General features: G+C 41.5%; 1 protein-coding gene across 1 annotated transcript in view; it reads left to right on the top strand.

Annotated features, from left to right (window-relative positions):
• Window positions 1-21994, top strand: part of LOC126418758 (vesicular glutamate transporter 2-like) — a 237729-nt gene that overhangs the window by 92302 nt on the left and 123433 nt on the right. Inside the window, exon 2 of the mRNA XM_050085683.1 lies at window positions 18357-18433. Within this exon, the coding sequence (XP_049941640.1) occupies window positions 18357-18433 (77 nt within the window). The remainder of the gene's footprint in view (window positions 1-18356; window positions 18434-21994) is intronic.

Below are 21994 nucleotides of genomic sequence, written 5' to 3' on the forward strand. Positions count from 1 at the left end.
AATAATGAGCTACTTTGGAATATTAGCTCGTGTCCTATGGCATCAGTAAATAAAATATGTTAAGTTACTGACTTCTACGTCCCCAAAGTTAGCACTTGTTCTTACAGCGGAAGTAGCTGAATCTAAACGTTTTAGCTCGTCTTCTGCCCCTTTTCCCCGATAGCTGCACTAAGAACGTGGATTTTTCAACCCTGTTTCATTCTTCTTCTTTGGTACTTCCGCCGTATGTACTCTGAAGCGCCAAAGAAACACCCATAGGCATGCGTATGCAAATACAGGGATATGTGAACAGGCAAAATACGGCGCTATATACAACAAGTGTCTGGCGCAGTTGTCAGATTGGTTATTGCTATTACAATGGCAGGTTATCAAAATTTAAGTGAGTTTGAACGTGCTATGATAGTCGGTGCATGAGCGATGAGACACAGCATCTCTAAGGTAGCGATGAAGTGGGGATTTCCTCGTACGACCGTTTCACGAGTGTACCGCGAAAGGCAGGAATCCGGAAAAACATCAAATCTCCGACATCGCTGCGGCCGGAAAAAGATCCTACAAGAACGGGACCAGCGACGACTGAGCAGAATCGTTCAACGTGAAAGAAGCGCAACCCTTCCGCAAATTGCTACAGATTTCAATGCTGGGCCATCGACAAGTGTCAGCCGGCGAACCATTCAACGAGACGTCATCGATATGGGCTTTCGGAGCCGAAGGCCCACTCGTGTACTCTTGTTGACTGCACAACACAAAGCCTTACACCCAGCCTGAACCCATCAACACCGAAAATGGGCTGTTGATAACTGAAACATGTTTCCAGGTCGGGCAAGTCTCGTTTCAAATTGTATCGAGCGGGTGGACATGTACCGGTATGGAGACAGCCTCTTGAATCCATGGACCCTGCATGTCAGCAGGGGACTGTGCAAGCTGGTGGAGGCTCTGTAGTGGTCTCGTGCCTGTGCAGTTGGAGTGATATGTGACACCTGATACGTCTGGATACGACTCTGACAGGTGACATGTACGTAAGCATCGCGTCTGACCACCTCGTTCCACTCATGTCAATTGTGCATTCCAGCGGACTGGGGAAATTCCAGCAGGAGAATGCGGCATTCCACACGTCCAGACTTTGCTACAGACTGCCTCCAGGAAGACTCTTCTGAGTTTAAACACTTCCGCTGGCCACCAAACTGGCCAGACATGAACAGTATTGAGCATATCTGGGATGCCTTTCAACGTGCTGTTACAAAGAGATCTCTACCCCCTCGTACTCTTACGGATTTGTGGATAGTCCTGCAGGATTCATGGTGTCAGTTCCCTCCAGCACTAGTTCAAACATTAGTCGAGTCCATGGCACGTCGTGTTGTGGCACTTCTGCGTGCTCGCGGGGGCCTACACGATATTACGCAGGTGTAACATTTTCTTTGGCTCTTCAGTGTATTCCTATTAGCTCAGTTCCATTTTTCAAACTTTAAAGCGAGTCCATTTATGCAAAACCAGTTGGAAACGAAAGAAAACTCTTTTCCTGCAGGATGGTTCTCCGCTGGGTTTGACAGCAATTTGTATCATCTGCGACAAAGCAGCCTCCTGATTCAAATGAAACATCAGCCCGGCAACATGGACGAACGTCGGTAATGCGCCCACCATAGCTACCAGAGGACCGTCTACTGTGATTTTTTCATATACTGGCGATGCGGCGGTCGTCTTTGTATTAATGGAACATTCTAATGTAACTTTCGATATCCTGTTCCTTAAATAGGAATTAAACAAAGCAAGTGCTGAAGTATGTACGACAAAAAAACATAATTTATCTTGTAGAATATATTGCGAGGATCAAATAACTTCGATAAGTTCCAGAATGACCCTTCTGGTTATGTTTATCATTTCAAAATCTTAATGAGTGCTCAAAGTATAAATAGCTGCCACTAGCGCAGGCCGTTTGAACTCTAAACTGTCATTGAGTAAGTATTACTTTACTACAGACGTAGGTGACAATTTGGACTGAATAAGTGAAACTTGTGTTCGATCGGACTCAATACTCTCGCAACACCCCTCAGATCTCGATGCGGTACCGAAAGCTGTTCCAACAATCGCGTGAGATCAAGAATCAAAGCTGCGCTAGAGCAAGTGACGCGCAAGAAACTAAGAACCGATCAAAATTGGATAATTTCGTGAAATACCGGAGGAAATCCAACTACGGCACAGGCTCCTGTTGTTTTAGTAGAACAAATTTGTAACAAGAGTTCACATACAGTGTGTATAAGCACTTATAGTAGTACACACATCAAAAAAGTTTTATATCACCCCGTTTCCCAGAATTCCTGAAGACAGACGTTGACTGTGGATATTGTATCACAGACATAGTCCCTTTGACTGTTCAGAGATGTTATTAAACCCGCCCAAAGATGTAAACAACCATGCATGAGCAGCGTCTATTATACGGAGGGGGTCCGACAGCCGATCAGTTCCAATCACTCCACCAGGAAGGAGGTATACGGCTCGTGTTGTCTGTAGTTCAACCATGCCTAGACGATCAATACCGCGGTTCAATCGCGTCGCATTGTTACTTTGTGCCAGGAAGGACTCTCAACAAAGGAAGTGTCCAGGCGTCTCGCAGTGAACCGAAGTGATGTTGTTCCGACATGGAGGAGATACAGAGAGACAGGAACTGTTGATGACATGCGTCCCTCAGGCCGCCCAACGGGTACTACTGCAGTGAATGACCGCTACCTACAGATTATGGCTCCGAGGAATCCTGACAGCAACACCACCATGTTGAGTAACGCTTTTCATGCAGTCACAGGACGTCATGTTACGACTTAAACTGTGCGTAATAGGCTGCACAATGCGCAACTTCACTCCCGATGTCCATGGCGAGGTCCATCTTTGCAATCACGACGCCATGCAGCGAGGTACAGATGGGTCCAACAACATGCCGAATTTACCGCCCAGGATTGGCATCACGTTCTTTTTTTCGATGAGTGTCGTATGTGCCTTCAACCAGACAATCGTCGGTGACGTGTTTGGAGGCAACTCTGTCAGGCTGAACGCCTTAGACACAGTGTCCAGCGAGTGCAGCAAGGTGGAGGTTCCCTGCTGTTTTGGGGTGGCATTATGTGGGGCCGACGTACGCCGCTTGTGGTCATGCAAGGCGCGGTAACGACTGTACGATATGTGAATGTCATCCTCTGACCGCTAATGCAACCATATCGGCAGCGTATTGCTGAGGTATTCGTCTTCATGGACGACGATTCGCGCCTCCAACGTACACATCTTGTGAATGACTTCCTTCAGGATAACGACATCGCTCGATTAGAGTGGCCAGCGTGTTCTCCAGACATCAACCCTATCGAACATGCCTGGAATAGATTGAAAAGGGCTGTTTATGGACAACGTGACCCACCAACTACTCTGAGAGATCTACGCCGAATCGCCGTTGAGGAGTGGGACAATCTGGACCAACAGTGCCTTGATGAACTTATGGATAGTATGCCACGACGAATACAGGCATGCATCAATGCAAGAGGATGTGCTACTGGGTATTAGAGGTACCGATGTGTACATCAATCTCGACCACACCCTCTGAAGGTCTCGCTGTATGGTGGTACAACATGCAATGTGTGGTTTTCATGAACAATAAATAGGGCAGAAATGATGTTTATGTTGATCTCTATTCGAGTTTTCTGTACAGGTTCCGGAACTCTCGTAACTTTTTTTGATGCGTGTATTTGAGTAAAGTTAACAGTCACACGTGGAAGTGTTGTCGTCCGTATAAAATTTTCTATATGTGACTGTCAACCCAGCACGATATTTTATTTGCTTATTAGAGACAATAATGACTCATTAAGAGGATTGCAAATAAGTGATTCGAGATTAACAGTCAATAGCTTTCAATCAGCTTGAACACACTCATATTCAGATAAAATAAGGAAGAAAATTTTAAATAAGAATTAAAAGCCCCTTAACGGCATAAATGGTAATAATCTGATTGCAGTTACGATCATGAGAATAAAGTATACCCACAAGACGTGTCGTGGAGATAACACTAACTGACGTCGCTGTATCGCAGGACGGGCGACATCTCGAAACTTGGACCGAACTGTAGTTGAGTTCTTTTATTAATATGTTTTTCTGTACATGACCTGCACCCTAGAAGATACTGCAGTCTGTGGTTCACTCTTTTTGCTTATGAAATCCATAGTGAAGGTAATAAAGCTGAGATGCGTGGTTTAGGTAGCACCAGCAGAGGCCATTAGTTCGTGGACGATTGGAGGGTCCGGTAGAGTCGAAGATTTTCTGACCTGTGACGTCAACTGCTCGAGGGTTGTTAATAGTTTAAGCACTACCGTCTCAAAAATTTTGGAAAACGGTGGCCTGGTCTACAGAATCAGCTCTCGTGTGGTACGGTGGTTTCTCTGTTCCACGTTTCTGGGTCCAATGGCAGCCCTCCACTAGATATCTGGCGTGGAAATTGTAAGTGACCTGGTATAATGTCGCTCAAGTGGAACATATATCGTGTTCTCACATTATGAATTATCTCGAAGAGAACGGTCTATTAACAAACTCAACACAGATTAAGAAAACATCGATCCTGTGAAACACAACTAGCCCTTTACTCACACGAAGTCCGGTCGACAACGAATTTCAAACTGATTATGCATTTATAGATTTCCTGAAGGTTTTCGCACCGTACCTCGCAAGCGGCTTGTAATCAAATTGCGTGATTACGGAATATCGTCTCAGTTATGCGACTGGATTCGCGATTTTCTATCAGGAGGGTCGCAGCTCATAGTAATTGACGGAAAGTCATCGAGTAAAACAGAAATGATTTCTTGCGTTTCGCAAGGTAGAGTTATAGGCCCTCTGCTGTTTATATAAACGATTTAGGAGACAATGTGAGCAGCTGTCTTAAGTAGTTTTCGGGTGATGTTATCGTTTATCGTCTAGTAAAGTCATCACAAGATCAAAACAAATTGCATAACGATTTAGAAAATATATCAGTATGGTACGAAAATTGGTAGTTGACCATAAATAATGAAAAGTCTGATATCATCCAGCTGAGCGCTACAAGAAATTCGTTAAACTTCGGTTACACGATAAATCAGTCAAATCTAAAGGCTGTTCATTCAACTAAATGTCTAGGGATTATAATTAGGAACAACTTAAATTGGAAGGCACACATAGAAAATCTTGTGGGGGAAGTCTAACCAAAGACTGCGTTTTATAGGCAGAACACCTAGAAAATGTAACAAATCTACTAAAAAGACTGCCTACAACACGCTTGTCCGATGGGATCCTTACCAGATAGGATAGACGGAGTACATCGAAAAAGTTTAAAGAATAGCAGCACGTTTTGTATTATCGAGAAATAGGGGAGAGAGTATGACGGACATGATACAGGATTTACGGTGGACATCATTGAAACGAAGGCGTTTCTCGTTGCGGCGGAATCTTCTCACAAAATTTAAATCGCTAACTTTCTCCTCCAAAGGCGGAAATAGTTTGTTGACACCGACCTACATAGGAAGAAACAATCATCATAATAAAATAAGGGAATTTAGAGCTCGCACGGAAAGACATGTGTTCGTTTTTCCGCGCGCTGTTCGAGATTTGAACGACAGAGAATTATTGTGAAGGTGGTTCGACGAAACCTCTGCCAGGCACTTAAGTGTGATTTGCAAAGTACGTATGCAGATGTAGAAGTATCCGATGTTGTAATCCGTGACAGTTCACAGCAGTCCCGTACTGAAAGAGTTGTCTCTTGTAAAGTTGAACATTCACACAGAGTGTGTGAATTTGAGATATTCCGCACAGATACCGAAAAAATCGGTGCGGTATATAAGATTGTCAACTTTAGGGTCTCAATGAAGCTTAACGAGTACGTAGCAATATATCGGACGATCGACTGTTTATGAAGTATCTACAAAATCCTGTTACATTATTTACGTACATTAATATTTCAGAACGCTGTTACGGAAACAAGTCTTCTGACTTTATGTATGACATGCAATTTCCACAACGAAACTAAACATGTTCCATACATGATAGAAAAAAATCCTGTTCCTAAGTTTAAAATCAGGGAACAGATACTTTTAAATCACGATAAAAAGTAATGAGATACTCCTGAAAAATAACTTCTGAATTTTATTCCGAAAATGTCTAATAATTATTGCAATGTACCTAAAAAGTTATCAGATTCGTAAACAAATCTAAAGGAGAAACTAGATATCTCAAGAGCGCATCCACAAACCTTACACATCTTCGGTAGCATTGTATTAAGTTTACCGTCCGATCACACGATGAGGATACAGAGTCGTGTGAATATTAACGATATAACTTAGTCACTATAGTTCAGGGATGCACAAACAGCGGCCCGCAGGTCTTTGGTCTGATAGCTGCCCGCCACTCATCGTTTATTTTTGTACATTTAGCCAAACATCAAAGTAAGTTTGAAATAAATGGAGTGTGTAAATAATATATCTTTACAAGTACATTGCTGTCATTATATTTGTTAAATAAAATAAATATTTCTCAAAGAAATGATGTTAACTATGTGTAGGCCCTATAGCTTTTTACTTGGTAATTTCCAAGAATGTTTGCCAATCGGAGCCGCGGGCTCCAAATAATAGATATCGAACGTGCGATTCTAAATCGATTACGCGACTGTGATGGCGGGCGTTGTGCGATGCTAGGATAACCCAAACGATTTGTGACGGTTGTGTGTGGGATGTCTGGTATTGCAGACGTTTCTTCGGCCGATTGCCTCACGGGGAAGAATCTAATTCCATGCTTACGCAACGTAGAAAATAGTTTGAATTTTTGTCGCAAATGTGACACACTATCCATGCGTGACATTGACAGAGCCTGCTCAGGTTATGGCAAAAAGGGAATGCGGCCCGTAGCATCCACATCAAACGGACTTACTCATGACGACAACGTCGACCACGAGTGAGGAAAGCCGTTTCCTTTGTAATTACAACTATTTTAGTAACGCTCTTCTTTTTTCATTGCTGTAGTGACCACTATAAAGATGCTCATAACGCCCGCCACCACAGTCGCGTGATCGATTTAGAATTGCACGTTCGACATCTATCGTTTGGAGCCCGCGGCTTCGATAGACAAACATTCTTTCTTTAGTTGCGGCCCTTACGTAGTCACAAAGAGGGGTTCGCAGTATAGCAGGACTGCTATAGACAGTTCCATGAATTACGCGTACGGAAATAAAGACACAGCTCGCTATCTTAGATCAGTAGACATTTGAGGCTGGTAAGGAAATGCTCCACTCCACGCTCCTATATCGATATATCTACAATCAACAGGTCGCAGAAGTGCCCTCGATAGACTCTTCTGTAATTTTTTCGTAGCTTCTGACAATCACTTACTTTCAAATAAATACTTACAGAGATTCGTGCAGTTCTACGGTGTCTAAGATATGATGAATGCCCGATAGCGTCGTTAGCGGAACCACAAAAAAGTAAATAAATTCTTGTCATATGTTGCAGCACTGTAAAAAAAAAAAGAAAAAAATGCCTCTCTGGGACTGGTTAAACTCAAAGAGTAAAACAGTTTGCCAAAGATTATCGTTGACCTATCACAGCCATCGTCACAGACACACACAAGTCAAAAAACATAGAGTTGAGACATGCAGTAAATTAGTGATTTATTACACACTAAAAATATATCCTCTTTTATTCCTTTCGGGAGCCATATCTTTAATCTTCATTCACTTTTCGCAACTAAATTATTAACCGTAGCCTAGTCATCCTCCACGTCTTCAGCACTAACACTACGGCGTAAACAGAGGTAATTACTCATACTGCTGTACATAAATCTTACCGACTGACTGGCAACGCTCTCCCGCATTATCGAATTTATCTAGCTCATTTATGCTGGGTAAAAATAGGGCAAATAAGTGTAATATTAAAGTATCAATCTTAATTCAGAATGCAGGTAGAGTGACACGTAAGTGACGATACTGTTTAAGTTCGATGCTGGCGACATGCGCTGTGCACAGCTCTCACCACACAGGTATTCCTTCTGTTTGTTACGCCCGCGTGTTTTGCTAGTCATGCGTATTGCGTGCGCTTGGCCCATCTTTTGCACATTTAGGGAGACCTCATCAGTGGAAATCTTGTTTATGACGAGCTTTTTGCATACTTAAGTTATCGTTGTTGTTGTCCACAGGCGATAACATTGTAAAGAGTACAGATAAGACACAAGAAGAGATGCTGAGTTCATAACCGCCTCTGCTACCGCCAAAATATTGTAAACACTGCTGACTGACAATATGGCTGTTCTCTACCGAGCAGCTGTTTAAACCAAAGGAGAAGTGCGTTTCTAACTACACTTGCGTTTTTAACTCTGCGAGAAAGAAATGCGGGATCATTACAAAGGATAAGAAGTCAATCGTGGTTGATTTGAACGGATGAGTTTCTAGGGCACAACACCTTTTGTGTAAAGTGTGAAGCACTGAGAAGTGCTGTTGTGATTTAGACGGCCGTCTCTTCGCGTGAATGGTTACTTAAAAAAAGGCAACAGTCCTTTTTATTCTTCTTCGACAAAGGAACTCTTTGATCTCTAATAGTCATAACATAATTACGCAAGAAATCATGACCACATGTTTGAAACAAGTTGTAAAAGGAAAAAAATAAAACATTTTAGCAGCTTCAGATACTTGTTATAACAAAACGTAAGTTTTTAAAGCCGTGAAGCACGATTTTGAGAAGATTTTTTAATTATTTATAACTTTAAGTCTCGAGAGAGGTCGGTGATAATTCTGTTCAACACTTAAATCAATACAAAATAGTTTTAAGTGAGACTCGGAAAATACAAAATTTAATTTTGTCTCGTTATTGTCGATACTATAACTTTTATGATTTTTTTATTCTAGGTCATGTTTCTGCTTTCATTTACATTAACTTTCATGAATTTTGTTCTCACTTATCAGTAAATACTTTGAATTTCAAGTACCATAAATTCAGATAATGATGAACACACTGAAACGCGTAAATGATATCATAAATTTATTGTGCAACCAAGACTGTATAATAATTATTTAAGTGTGGCACCTTGATGCAGACGGACCAACAGTTGTAATCTTCTTTCGTAGCGGATATGTATCAATGGTGTTATATCTCTTTTTTATTGCCTTCTTTAGAGGAATCATACCAATTTTGTCACAATAGCGACAGTTATGCGCCTGCATGGAAAATATTGTACAAAATATTTCACAAGTTTATTTTGATTGCTACAGTCACCAAGTTTTGTTTATTTAACGTAATGGTCAGTTGATATATATATAGGTTGAATTTCATAACAGTGTATAAGTATTTAGTCCCAACTGGAGCGTGCTTTAGTTCTATATCTGCCTAGTTTCGCCTAAACTGTACGAATCATTCTGTTCGTTTTATCTAAAGGATAATAGACGAAACTGAGTTTTACACTCTGGCATGGGACTGTAATACTCGAATTCCAGCGATCGACATGATCATTGTATACAAATAACTCGTGGTAATATTGGGGAATATCTTATACTGAATTGTTGTAGTTGATATGCGTCCCTGCGAGGTTAAGAACATGTCACAGTAGTATTCATCATCATCATCTATATCAAGAATTACACCTACTGGCCTTATTTGCATCAAATCTGTTCACGCCACTTCTGTGATAGTTGGTCTGTATTTCGTTTTCCTTTGCGAGTATATTGCAAAGTTGATGATGTTCGGTTTGTGCGGTTATCAGCGCCCGTATAAAGCACAAATTTTTTCACAGTCCAATTTTGCCACTTTCACGGATCATAATGATAATGATGAAATGATGAGGACAACACGAACACCCAGTCTCTGGGCCGAGAAAATCTCCAACCCGGCCGGGAATCGAACCCGGGACCCCATGATCGAGAGGCAGCAACGCTAGCCGCTAGACAACGAACTGCGGACTTATTACACAATGATGTCGGAGATCATACAGTCTTCCACAAAGTGAACGAAATCCCTCCACTTCATTTTGTACTTTTGTTTTTATGACAGGAATACTCTCTTTTAAATTCTGAAGGTGGCAGGGGTAAAATACAGGGAGCGAAAGGCTATTTACAATTTGTACAGAAACCAGATGGCAGTTGTAAGAGTCGAGAGACATGAAAGGGAAGCAGTGATTGGGAAGGGAGTGAGACAGGGTTGTAGCCTCTCCCCGATGTTATTCAATCTTTATATTGAGCAAGCAATAAAGGAAACAAAAGAAAAATTCGGAGTAGGTATTAAAATCCATGGAGAAGAAATAAAAACTTTGAGGTTCACCGATGACATTGTAATTCTGTCAGAGACAGCAAAGGACTTGGAGGAGCAGTTGAACGGAATGATAGTGTCTTGAAAGGAGGATATAAGATGAACATCAACAAAAGCAAAACGAGTATAATGGAATGTAGTCGAATTAAGTCGGGTGATGCTGAGGGAATTAGATTAGGAAATGAGACACTTAAAGTAGTAAAGGAGTTCTGCTATTTGGGAGCAAAATAACTGATGATGGTCGAAGTAGGGACAATATAAAATGTAGACTGGCAATGGCAAGGAAAGCGTTTCTGAAGAAGAGAAATTTGTTAACATCGAGTATAGATTTAAGTGTCAGGAAGTCGTTTCTGAAAGTATTTGTATGGAGTGTAGCCATGTATGGAAGTGAAACATGGACGGTAAATAGTTTAGACAAGAAGAGAATAGAAGTACAATGAAGGCTTTCACGACAGGATGGTACTGTTGTTGATAATTCTTCCGGGTTATATGGCCGTGGTCCATGGAATTCTATTCCTAACGTTTCGTCCAATACTACGTTGGACATCTTCAGAGGTATGGCTGGTCCTGCTGAGTCCTACCGACTGACGAGTCAGGCGTCGGAGAGCGGCCTAAATACCGAGGAAATTGGGCGTGGTTTAGATTGCACATAGTGGCAATTATTAATTAAGCGAGATATGGACAGTGGTGTTAGAGAATTGATAAATGATTTTTATCTATGAAGGACTATTATCGATAGTTACATTTTATCTTTGACTAGTTTTCTCTCTGCCACTATGTGCAAGCTAGACCACGCCCCCTTCCCTCGGTATTTAGGCCGCTCTCCGACGCCCGACTCGTCAGTCGGCAGGATTCAGCAGGTCCAGCCATACCTCTGAGGATGTCCAACGTAGTATTGGACGAAACGTTAGGAATAGAAGAATTCCATCGACCACAGCCATATAACCCGGAAGAATTATCAACAAGAGAATAAAAGCTTTCGAAATGTGGTGCTACAGAAGAATGCGGAAGATTAGATGGGTATATCACATAACTAACGAGGAGGTATTGAGTAGAATTGGGGAGAAGAGGAGTTTGTGGCACAACTTGACTAGAAGAAGGGATCGGCTGGTAGGGCATATTCTGAGGCATCTAGGGATCACCAATTTAGTATTGGAGGACAGCGTGGAGGGTAAAAAACATAGAGGGAGACCAAGAGATGAATACACTAAGCAGATTCAGATGTAAGTTGCAGTAAGTACTGGGAGACGAAGAAACTTGCACAGGATAGTGTAGCATGGAGAGCTGCATCAAACCATTCTCTGGACTGAAGACCGCAACAACATCAATAATGAGCAGCATTATCATCATCATCATGAACATTTTCTGGTTAGTGGTGCACGGTTCCAGTTGCAGGTTGCGTATCTAATGAGGGGGCAACAAAAATTTGATTTTCAGTATTTTTTATAAAATTATTGGCCGAATTTAAAAATTTAAAATTTAGCATAATCCACTCATTAAGAGGTATAATCTTACATTAAAGGTTTAACGCAGAATGATATTAGATTATGTGTAAGTCTTCAGGCTCACGGTGGCGAAATTATCCAGACTACATTCATGCTGTATTTGAGATCGAGTGCACTTAGTGACTACCATTCCACATAATTTCAAACCTTTACAAAACGTTTTCTAGCGGACACCACCCGCAAAATGACTAAAGGAAAACGTTTATCGCTAACTACATTTCCACTATTCATACAGTAAAGCTTCAGCATCCGGCACTACTAACTCTGTTCGCAACTCAATTTACAGACAGTGTTCACATGTGCTACTGAGTTCAAATGGTTCAAATGGCTCTGAGGACTATGGGACTTAACATCTATGGTCATCAGTCCCCTAGAACTTAGAAATACTTAAACCTAACTCACCTAACGACGTAACACATATCCATGCCAGAGGCAGGATTCGAACCTGCGACCGTTGCGGTCGCGAGGTTCCACGCTGTAGCGCCTAGAACCGCTCGGCCACCTCGGCCGGCGCTACTGAGTGTGTACATGTACTACTGAAGCACCTGCAAAATTGTGATTGTATAACTCACAGCTCAGAACAAATGACGTCATAAACATAGTTCTAACGATCGAAATGCCATACTTGTGGAATTAGTCATAAAATATGTACTGTTGTCTGTACTTCATTTTCGGCACTGCCATTTATTACCCGGTCGTCAGAAAACAGCGAAGTTACTAGACGATACAGCAGGAGTAGGAAGAAGCCAAGAGGTGGCAGTACCGTCGCAGCGCTCTTAATGAGAACTTTTACTGATGTTCATTTTACAGTCTGTTTGAAGACGCTAGCCATTCCGTCTAACTGCTCCTCAAATATTTCTCCCGTCTGAGGCAGAATTACGATGCCTACCGCAAAGGTGAATTTTTTTATTTTTCCCCCCTGAACTTCATTTTGCTTTGAAAATTTCTCCTTGGTTCCCTGCAAGGCTTACTCATTGTACAGATTGATTAAGATAAACGATAGGCAGAAATCCAGTCACTCTTCTAAACTAATGCTTCCGTTTCATGCTTCAAAAATGGTTCAAATGGCTCTGAGCACTATGGGACTTAACTTCTAAGGTCATCAGTCCCCTAGAACTTAGAACTACTTAAACCTAACTAACCTAAGGACATCACACACATCCATGCCCGAGGCAGGATTCGAACCTGCAACCGTAGCGGTCACGCGGTTCCAGACTGTAGCGCCTAGAACCGCACACGTTTCATGCTCCTCGACTCTTATGTAGGCATTCTTGTTACTGTACAAGTTGCAACCACTTTACAACAGCTGTATTTTTTTCTCTGCCTACTTCAGAATTTCGAAAGGTGTTTGCCAGTGAACAATGTCGAATGAGTATTACAAATTTACTAACATTTTCTGGTGAAAACATTCGGCTGCTTTTTCTCAGGTCTATTCACTGTTAATAGCAGATTGTTTTCTGAATAGCTAAAAAACTGGTAAGCATCAAATGAAAGAGTACTTGAAATTACATTCTCGACATCAAAATTACTGTTCAGAGTACTGCGTTACTGTGCATAAGTACTGGTGACCTTGCGTTTTTCTGCTTTATTCCATGATTTACGAATACTTCGTCCTCGTTCCGTCTATGTTCGGTACCGACTTTTACCGAAGTATTCCTATTAAAGTGTTTTACTGACATGTACTTTGGTACTCCAGTACTGTAAATGTGCTATAGCAACCACTGAACATGTCCAACATTCCATATTTAATTTCCAGTGGAACGTGCTAATTAATTCAATATTCATGACATCACCTCCGGGAGCGTTTCTGTGTTTCTTTATTTTGAGAATTTCATCGAATTATTCTCATGTCGCTTCATTCAAAGCTGCCTTATTCTCCAATGTCTGGATCTGCATTTATTCCTGTAGCTTTCGTCGGTATATCTCTATAATGTTTCAAGCAAATTTCCAGTATTGTTTCATTGATTAAGGCATGTTTTCTTTGCAGTTTGGTTCGTACATATTAACGTTTGTGCACGATGTAGATCACATTCGATGTTAGTTTTGCTTCTGTCCCAGCTTGCCCTGTAAGCTGTTCTATCTCAAATACCCATGTTCTATAAATTCCAAAGTTATTTATTTAAAACTACTTGTTGTTCTGGAATAAAAGTCTATGGTTCTTTAGAATGCTGTACAGTATTTAACCCTAGGGTATTGAATATTAAAGTTTCTTTACTTTACAATTTGTCTCTCTCTGTTTGGATGGACGTCTTACATCTCCCAGATGCTGGAAATGAAAGGACAAGTGCCCAGCGAGATTACAGCCGCAGCAGTGGCGCCGCCTTGTCCGTTGCGCTGTTAACACCTCCGTTAACCGGCGTGCGGTGCTGTTTCATTGCCAGTTCTGGCTGGGCGTTAACTGCCTCGCGCCTTACGGCTTCCTGTGCAGGCCATTGTTCTCTTCTCAGTAAGTGTTCATAATCTCATTCCGGCCTTGATGCAATTTCTCGCAACTTCGCATCTATTAAGTATCGGGCAGTTAAAATTTGTCTCCTGCACCTACTTACACGCCTCCCTATACGGGTCATCATGACCACCATCAAAATTATCGAGCCTTTCCTCTTTACTATGATTCCCAGTTTTAATTCTTTCATGCAGGAGATACGTCTGCACTAAGATACCAACGGCTTCAACTGTCCACACAGAGGAAGGCACGGCTTTCGCAATTGTAATAAAACTTCCTGTTACCCTGGAAGACTTCATCATAAACAGTAGTTCATCTGAAAACTGTTCGTAAAACGTTTTGCACCCCCTGAGTATCGGCTAACGTTAGTGGGCATAGAGTCAAGGGGAGCAGGAAATGAAAGAGTGAATCCTTACGGAAAAAATATTAATTTGAAATCAATACAGTGAACAAGAAGGTCAGTCTGTTCGAAAGTGCGGAACTTCGGCCGTCTGTGACGTCATGCACTGAACGAAGAAGATTCCTGAGATGACGCGCTGCAAATTTCTACTGGTTCCGAACATGCCCGGTGGGGTTCATGTCAGCAGATACCGAGGTCCACGCTATTCTATTGTTCCCTCCCTCCTGGACGCTGGGGGAGGGAGCGGGGAGGAGAGGTGTCGACGAGGTGGCAGCCGTGTGCTCGCGCAGTCTCTTTAAACCACGTTCCGCGGAACGCTGAGTTTCCGGGCCTTGTTTTCGTAACAATCAAGAAAGTAACTTAAGGGGCTCCGGAAAGACTCAAAATCATGAAAAGATCAATGTTTACTTTTTTGCGTTTTCTGAATCTGCAGACTATTACCTTTTAATAGATATATAATTTATTCAATTCCGAAGACTACAACTGTTTTTAAATTTTTTTTTTAAATGTGTTCTACATGGGCGTGACCCACTGTGGCGCTGTTAAACTGCTGTCAAATGGTGTTATTATTAACGTCCTTGTTCATCAGGTACATTTTAGTGATGTGAGATAAAGTATGTGTTGTGGCTATCCTGTGATGGTTCAATATATATCGCTGGTGTGATTGTTGATTGTTTCATGTTTATTTACTTTGTCCTTATCTCGAAAATATTCGTAATTAATTCTGTTTCTTGAGTCTCTGTTTTGTTGAAGTATAATAATGAGTAAAAGTAAAGTTATCAGAAATCCTCTGAAGGCTTTTAAGAAAAGGAGAAATGTTGGAAAGCCAAAGGTATGTGTTATTACTGTAAACAATAAAGACGATAACCAAGTGAGTGAACCTAACCTCTCAAGTACACCTGCCCATAGCAGTCAAAGTGGGAAAGAAAATACTTCACAGAAGAAGCTTGGTTCAATGAGTGAAAACTATGAATGTTTTATGGGCGAATCGGATGTGAGTGAAATATTTGATATGTCGGTTCTCAAAGGAATTTTTTCAAACTGTGTAAGTTCTATTCATTGTAGTGAAGTTGGTCTGGAACTCTCCATAATAAAGCACGTAGGACTTGCTAGTGAAATACAACTGAAATGTGATAAGTGTTCATACATGACCACCTTTTGGAACAGTGTTGCAGTAACTGCAACTGAAGAAAATGGTAGCAGAATCTACGAACACAACAACGAGCGATGCTTGCTTTAGACAAGGAACGCCTTCGGGCTGCAGACAGGGTTGTAAAGAGTCTAGAAATACAAGCAAGAGTAAACAGGAGGAGGAACAAGAGGAAGTTGGAGGAGGAGTATGCAGAGGATGAAGATAATCCATCCTATGGACCTGGAATGCACTAAAAAGTTAATCCAATCTTTGTCGCTCGATTCCCAAAACTTTTATCTTCTCATACTAATTACATGTTTTCTAAGGATCTTACAAACATATTTGTTTCAAACTTTCAGTAAATGTTACACAGTACCTTCTTCTTAATTTAACACAGCCTTTTTCCAAAAAACTGTATATTTTTGAATATATAAATAAAAAATTGCAAAAAATGTTGTGAATTTTCATTACAATTGAAAAAAAAATCATCTTTAATAACTGAACTAAAATTTTGTAAAATCCCTGTGTTTAGTTGTAGCCCATATTCCAATAAATAATCTGTAAAAAGTTCAACTTCCTACCTCAAATACTTTGTGAGGAAAGATGTAATTTATAAGCGTTATTTTAACATTGCAAGTATAGGGCGTTCCGGAGCCCCTTAAAAAATTGTTCTAATGGCATTGAGCACTATGAGACTTAACTTCTGAGGTCATCAGTCGCCTAGAACTTAGAACTACTTAAACCTAACTAACCTAAGGACATCACACACATCAATGCCCGAGGCAGGATTCGAACCTGCGACCGTAGCGATCGCGCGGTTCGAGACTGTAGCGCCTAGAACCACTCGGCCATCTCGGGCGACTTAAAAAAAAAAGTTTACGAAATTAAAAATTGGAATAACAACTAACGCTCGCATTGCCTTACCAGTTTGGGCAGTTGTTAAGAATGCGGCACCAGCAGTGAGTAAGGGTGTACTTATCAGACACCAAACGGTAACCTTGCAAGAGGCACTCACAGTAATGATTCGAAAACTTTACTGTACTGATATCTAATTTATCATTGGAAGAAAAATTAACTTGAAGTAGAATTTAACTTATGCATATGACTCCAAAGTTTTTTATTTTCAAAAGCGAAATCATGCGACGTTGGTCGTCAATGGTGCACGTCCCTGGCACGCTGTGGCACCCGTTGTCATGCAATGCTGTTAAATGTGGGTGCCAGTCCTCCATCCTGTTGAAATACGGAAACCCAAAACGCCTTGTGTTTCCGTATTTGAAGCATACTGAGAAGTGAATGAACGCTCGGCTTTCAGTTTTGATGCGTAAATTAAAACTGACTCCAAGTTTCTATTTTCATTCGTGTTGAAAGTTTAGTGTTTTGATATCGTATGAAGGGTTTTGATGAAGGTTTTTGAACCAACCTGGGGATCAAGAAAACGAAAAGTCTGTCAAATTTAATACACTCTCCGAATTGCGTTTGTAGTAGAGCTGAAAATGAAATCTTGTATTCTTTACTGGAGTGAATAAAATGTGGGAAACAAAGGGCTAAAACATTATACGAAGCCCTTATAATTGTTGATTACTTTTCACAGCTATAAAATCTATTAACATATTTATTGTTTCATTAGAATTTGTAAAAGGGGTACTTAGTGATAAAGTATACAATTTCTTTTACTTTTTCCTGCTCGGCTCTTTAGTTTATTAGTTTATGGATAAGCTTAATTCTGAATGAGACAACGTCCGATGTCTTTGCATTTGTAGTAACAGGGTGCACAGAGTTTAATTTTAAAAATTTCAGTATGCTCATGACCTATGTATAAACTGACTACAATTTAATTTTGTCTGACGTGTCTGAAACTTTTATTTGGGTGTATGAGCCATTTCCGACAGTCATTTGAAATAGGTAAATATACGAATAAAATAAACAGCGAGAAAAAATTTCTCCTTTTTTTCCATAAAGTTCATGCTACCACGGTATCTTTGTTCCACGAACTTTTCCGACGTCAGCTCATCATCACTCTTAATTTTGCGAGTGCGTCAGAACTTCCTAAGATACAATTGTGAACCATAGCAAAAACCAGAACAGAGGCCTCATATGTTTCTAATTTACAGTGTCCTGTACAGTCAATAATCTTTGCAACAATAAGCCGAACAGTTTATAAAGGGAACGACAGAGACACATTATAAAAAGAAAGAATAACAACATTTTACAAATTACCTGCCTGCCGCGGTGGCCGAGCGGTTCTAGGCGCTTCAGTCCGGAACCGCGCGACTGCTACGGTTACAGGTTCGAATCCTGCCTCGGGCATGGATGTGTGTGAAGATTTAAGTAGTTCTGGGGGACTGATGACCTCAGATGTTAAGTCCCATAGTGCTCAGTGCCATTTGAACCATTTAAATTATCTCTTTGAGGAGGTAGTAATATCATGTGTGTTCATTCCATTTTATATCGTCCAATAATCCGCATATTATTCTATATAAAATTCCCAAACCTACGAATTTGGGACGACTAACAGAACCGATAAGGCTAAACAGAGACCTCATAGTAGTCGGCTGGTAATGTGAAAGGCTGACGTGAACGTTGCTGTGCTCGTGTGTTGCAGATGTCGTCGTACAAAGTGTCGGCCGTGGCTGCCAAGGAGAAGGCCAAGGCAGAACCCGCCGACGCAGAGGCCGCTGGGTGAGTGGTTTTCTCTCCTGTGTTCTGAATTGCACAAACAACGCCACAGGTGCCGCTTGGGAGCACCCTGTCGTAGCCAGGAGATTTTGTTTGCTGCATTCCGCTAGTGCCTAGGCCCTATAAATATGGTGTTGGCGAAGCATGTTAAAAGTAAAGGTACAGGTAAAAGTTTGAACTGAAAGAATAGTAAATAAAAGTGATGAAGCAATGAAAGTAGCAAAAAAGTTCTTAGTATGAAAGAAAAGTAAATAAATAAATATGTTTAGAAACAAGTACAGAATTCACCAAGGCAAACACAAAATTTATTTTAAAATCATTGTATACACTGGAGTTGATTTTGACTTCATTTCTAAATTTAAAATTATCTGCCTCGTTCACCGGACTGCCTGATTCCGGCATCCATTTCTTCGGAAAGCAGCAATGTTACATCACGTTTTTGGTATGTACCTGATAAAATGTAGTGGCACTCCTCGAATGTGGAAGAAGTGTATGAAAGTTCCTAAATCACAACTTCATTTCTGAACTCGGCTTTTCCAGTTTCGGCTATCGGCTTTCAGGTAATTGAAGCCACTTTTTCAAACGATTTTTGACTAACCTTTTGCAGTTATCACAACCCGACGCCTCACTCCCAATTTCGTCGCTCCATTAACCGTGTATTTTGGGAACAGCACGTCTTGAACTAACCTAAAAATCTGGAAACCCACAGAAACAAGGTGCTTCAAATGTACACTCATTTCTGTGCGTGGTACATTGTCGACACACAGGGACTCGCGTGTCAACAACAATGCATACCGCTCAACTCCGGAGCCGGAGGCGTGTTTTAGACAAGTGTATGGAATAATTACATCTGAAATTATTATTTATGACCTTTCATACACTGATAGCTGGTGGAATATACATATGTACATTATGGACGTGTTCCGTGCACAAAGGAACAGTTTGTCCTAAACTGAATTATTTTAATTATATCTGCTGTTGGTCCAAGTAATATAATTATGCAAATCTTTTATAGTAATGAGGAACCAGAAGTTCTATTTCATCAAGAAGTAATGACTTCCGATTTGAAACAAAATTTGTTCTGCAACCAATCTTTACGCATGTTATTGAAAATAAACTGTTACAGACAATAATGCATTTGGCAAGAGAACTACACACACAAACACTCACACACATACATACACAGATACATACTCATTCATATTTAGAGATTTTTGGCTGGGACGCCGTTGTTCCCATATTAACTTAAAAGTTATTGTAATCACCCAGCTATGACAAACGTTCACGAGAGGTTTTCTACGGTTATCAGGTAAATGCCCTCCCAGATATTCGTCACTGAGGATCTCTTCTCCCCAGTGCGATTTTCCTGAACAGAATTCAGACTTCTACAAAGGAATGGCTTGTCCACTGGCATAGAAAAACGAAAAAGTCATCTGGGTCTCTTTCCTGAAAGTAAAGCGTGAAACACTGTAGCAACCAACAGTCTCTTTGTCATTTGGTTCTAAAAGAACTTTACATTTTGGCATTATGTAGAATATAAAATGTGTAAATAGTACATAGTCTTTGCCCAAGCATGACCCCTATCAGAAATGCAGTTAGGTGACTGTTTTCCCACTGTTTCAAAGAGCTATTCTTTTTGTGGAGTGGGCTTTGAACGAGCGGTGGTCATGACGTTGTAATTATCACCTCGATAAAATCGAGGTGCTAAAGTGAAATCCATTTCTACACATTCACAATGGGACACATTTATCTCAACAATGGTTGACTTGACGGATACATTGGTTGTAGAAGTCTGCATTTCGGCTGTTCAGGAACAGTCACCCTCGAAAATCACCTCGTGGTCGTTCCGAAAAAGATGCCACGCAATGGTCTCGCCATCCAAGGAAAGTCGAAGCAGTTTCTGAGAACCATTTCAGGAGATAAGAGGATGATAATGGGGGTGGGGGTGGGGGGATTGAGGTTTTTACTTGGTGTTTACGTAAAATGCGTCCAATTTTTCCGGATAAGGCCCCACGAAACTGAATAATAGCCAAGGCCGACTCCTCCTGAGGTTCATCCTCAGTTTCCGCCGGTGCTGCAGGTGTGGGAAGTAGAGCCTTCAGAATTTGCCCTGCCTTGTAACCGTTTTGTGAGGCCTTATCCGGAAAAATTGGACGCATTTTACATAAACACCATCTTTACGTAAACACCATCTTACGTCGTCCAAGCAAAACCAAGAGCATTCTTAGTAGTGTCAAGGACAACCTTGGTCTACGTAAATCAGGGGTTTATCACATACCTTGCCATTGCGGTATTGTATACATAGGGCAGACCACTCATACCGTTGAGGACCGATGCCGAGAACATCAACGGCACACTAGTCTGCAACAGCCCAGTAAGTCGGCAATCGCTGAGCATTGCCTGTAGGAGCATGGATTATGACCAAACCAAAGTCCTGACACAGACTTCCAAATACTGGGACTGGGCCATCAAAGAAGCCATAGAGATCAGAGTAAGGGAGCCACAACTAAATCGTGACAGCGGTTACATCCCTAGCAAGGCGTGGGAACCCGCGATCACCCAGATTAAGATGAAAAAGTATATTTCCCAGAGTGTACCGACTTCGGGGGAGGAGGGAAGAATAACGATAGCGGTGCCGGCAGACCCTCCTGAACGAGAAGACCTAGGACGCAGCGCCCAGACGGCGGGAGAACGGAAGCTGTACCTGGACCACGCGCGGGGCGTGCACCGCACCGACTCATAGGAAGCGCCTGAGGGAGGAGCGGGAGGGGGATTGTCCTATATATACATGGCGCCGACTCACCGCAGGTCAGTACATCAGCGTACCTGTTGATGGTAACGTGGTCGATTGCCGAAATATTGTGTCCTATGTACACTCATACCAGGCTGTTCAGCCGAGATTTATTTCGTCACGTTGAAGTTTGTACCAGATTTATTCTATGCATAACTGTCACTAATGTATAATTTATGTTCCGCTGTATCGACAAGCCGCCGCCACGAAGACGAAGATTTCAAGAACAAAGAAAACGGTGAGACGACGTAAGCCAATAGCCCTCTGACAAGGACCGCACAACGACAGGAGCGCCCTCTAACCGAAGAGAATACAAGCGCCGCTCCTGCCAGCCTCGGCTGGACAGTACTGGGACAGTACTAGGAGAGCACTAAGATAGCGGTGACGTCTGGTCCATATCAATTGCTTACATGGACTTTGTTTACAGCAAAGGACTTTGATTGCTTGCTTGTCGCCATCGCTTGCGACGCCGTTGTAAATTCAAAGTTTCGTCAATCTGCTTAATAGAAATACAGTAAAACTGTGTTATTTGATTGAATTGTTGTATAGCATTCCGAGAACGCAGCATCCTTTAGGCACCTTATAAGTGACTAGTCGGCAGTGACCCCACAGTTTACATAGTTATAAATACAGAATTCTTATGTTGGCACAAAGTTACTACTGCGCCTTCTGCGCAGTTACTGGCCATGTTTTTATATGCTACTCCTACCAGGGCTGCAGGGATGTGCGTGCGAACAAAGGAATAACTGATTACGTAACTTTTAATTTTTTGA

Source organism: Schistocerca serialis, chromosome 9 (genome assembly GCF_023864345.2).
Source record: "Schistocerca serialis cubense isolate TAMUIC-IGC-003099 chromosome 9, iqSchSeri2.2, whole genome shotgun sequence".
NCBI classification, from domain to species: domain Eukaryota; kingdom Metazoa; phylum Arthropoda; class Insecta; order Orthoptera; family Acrididae; genus Schistocerca; species Schistocerca serialis.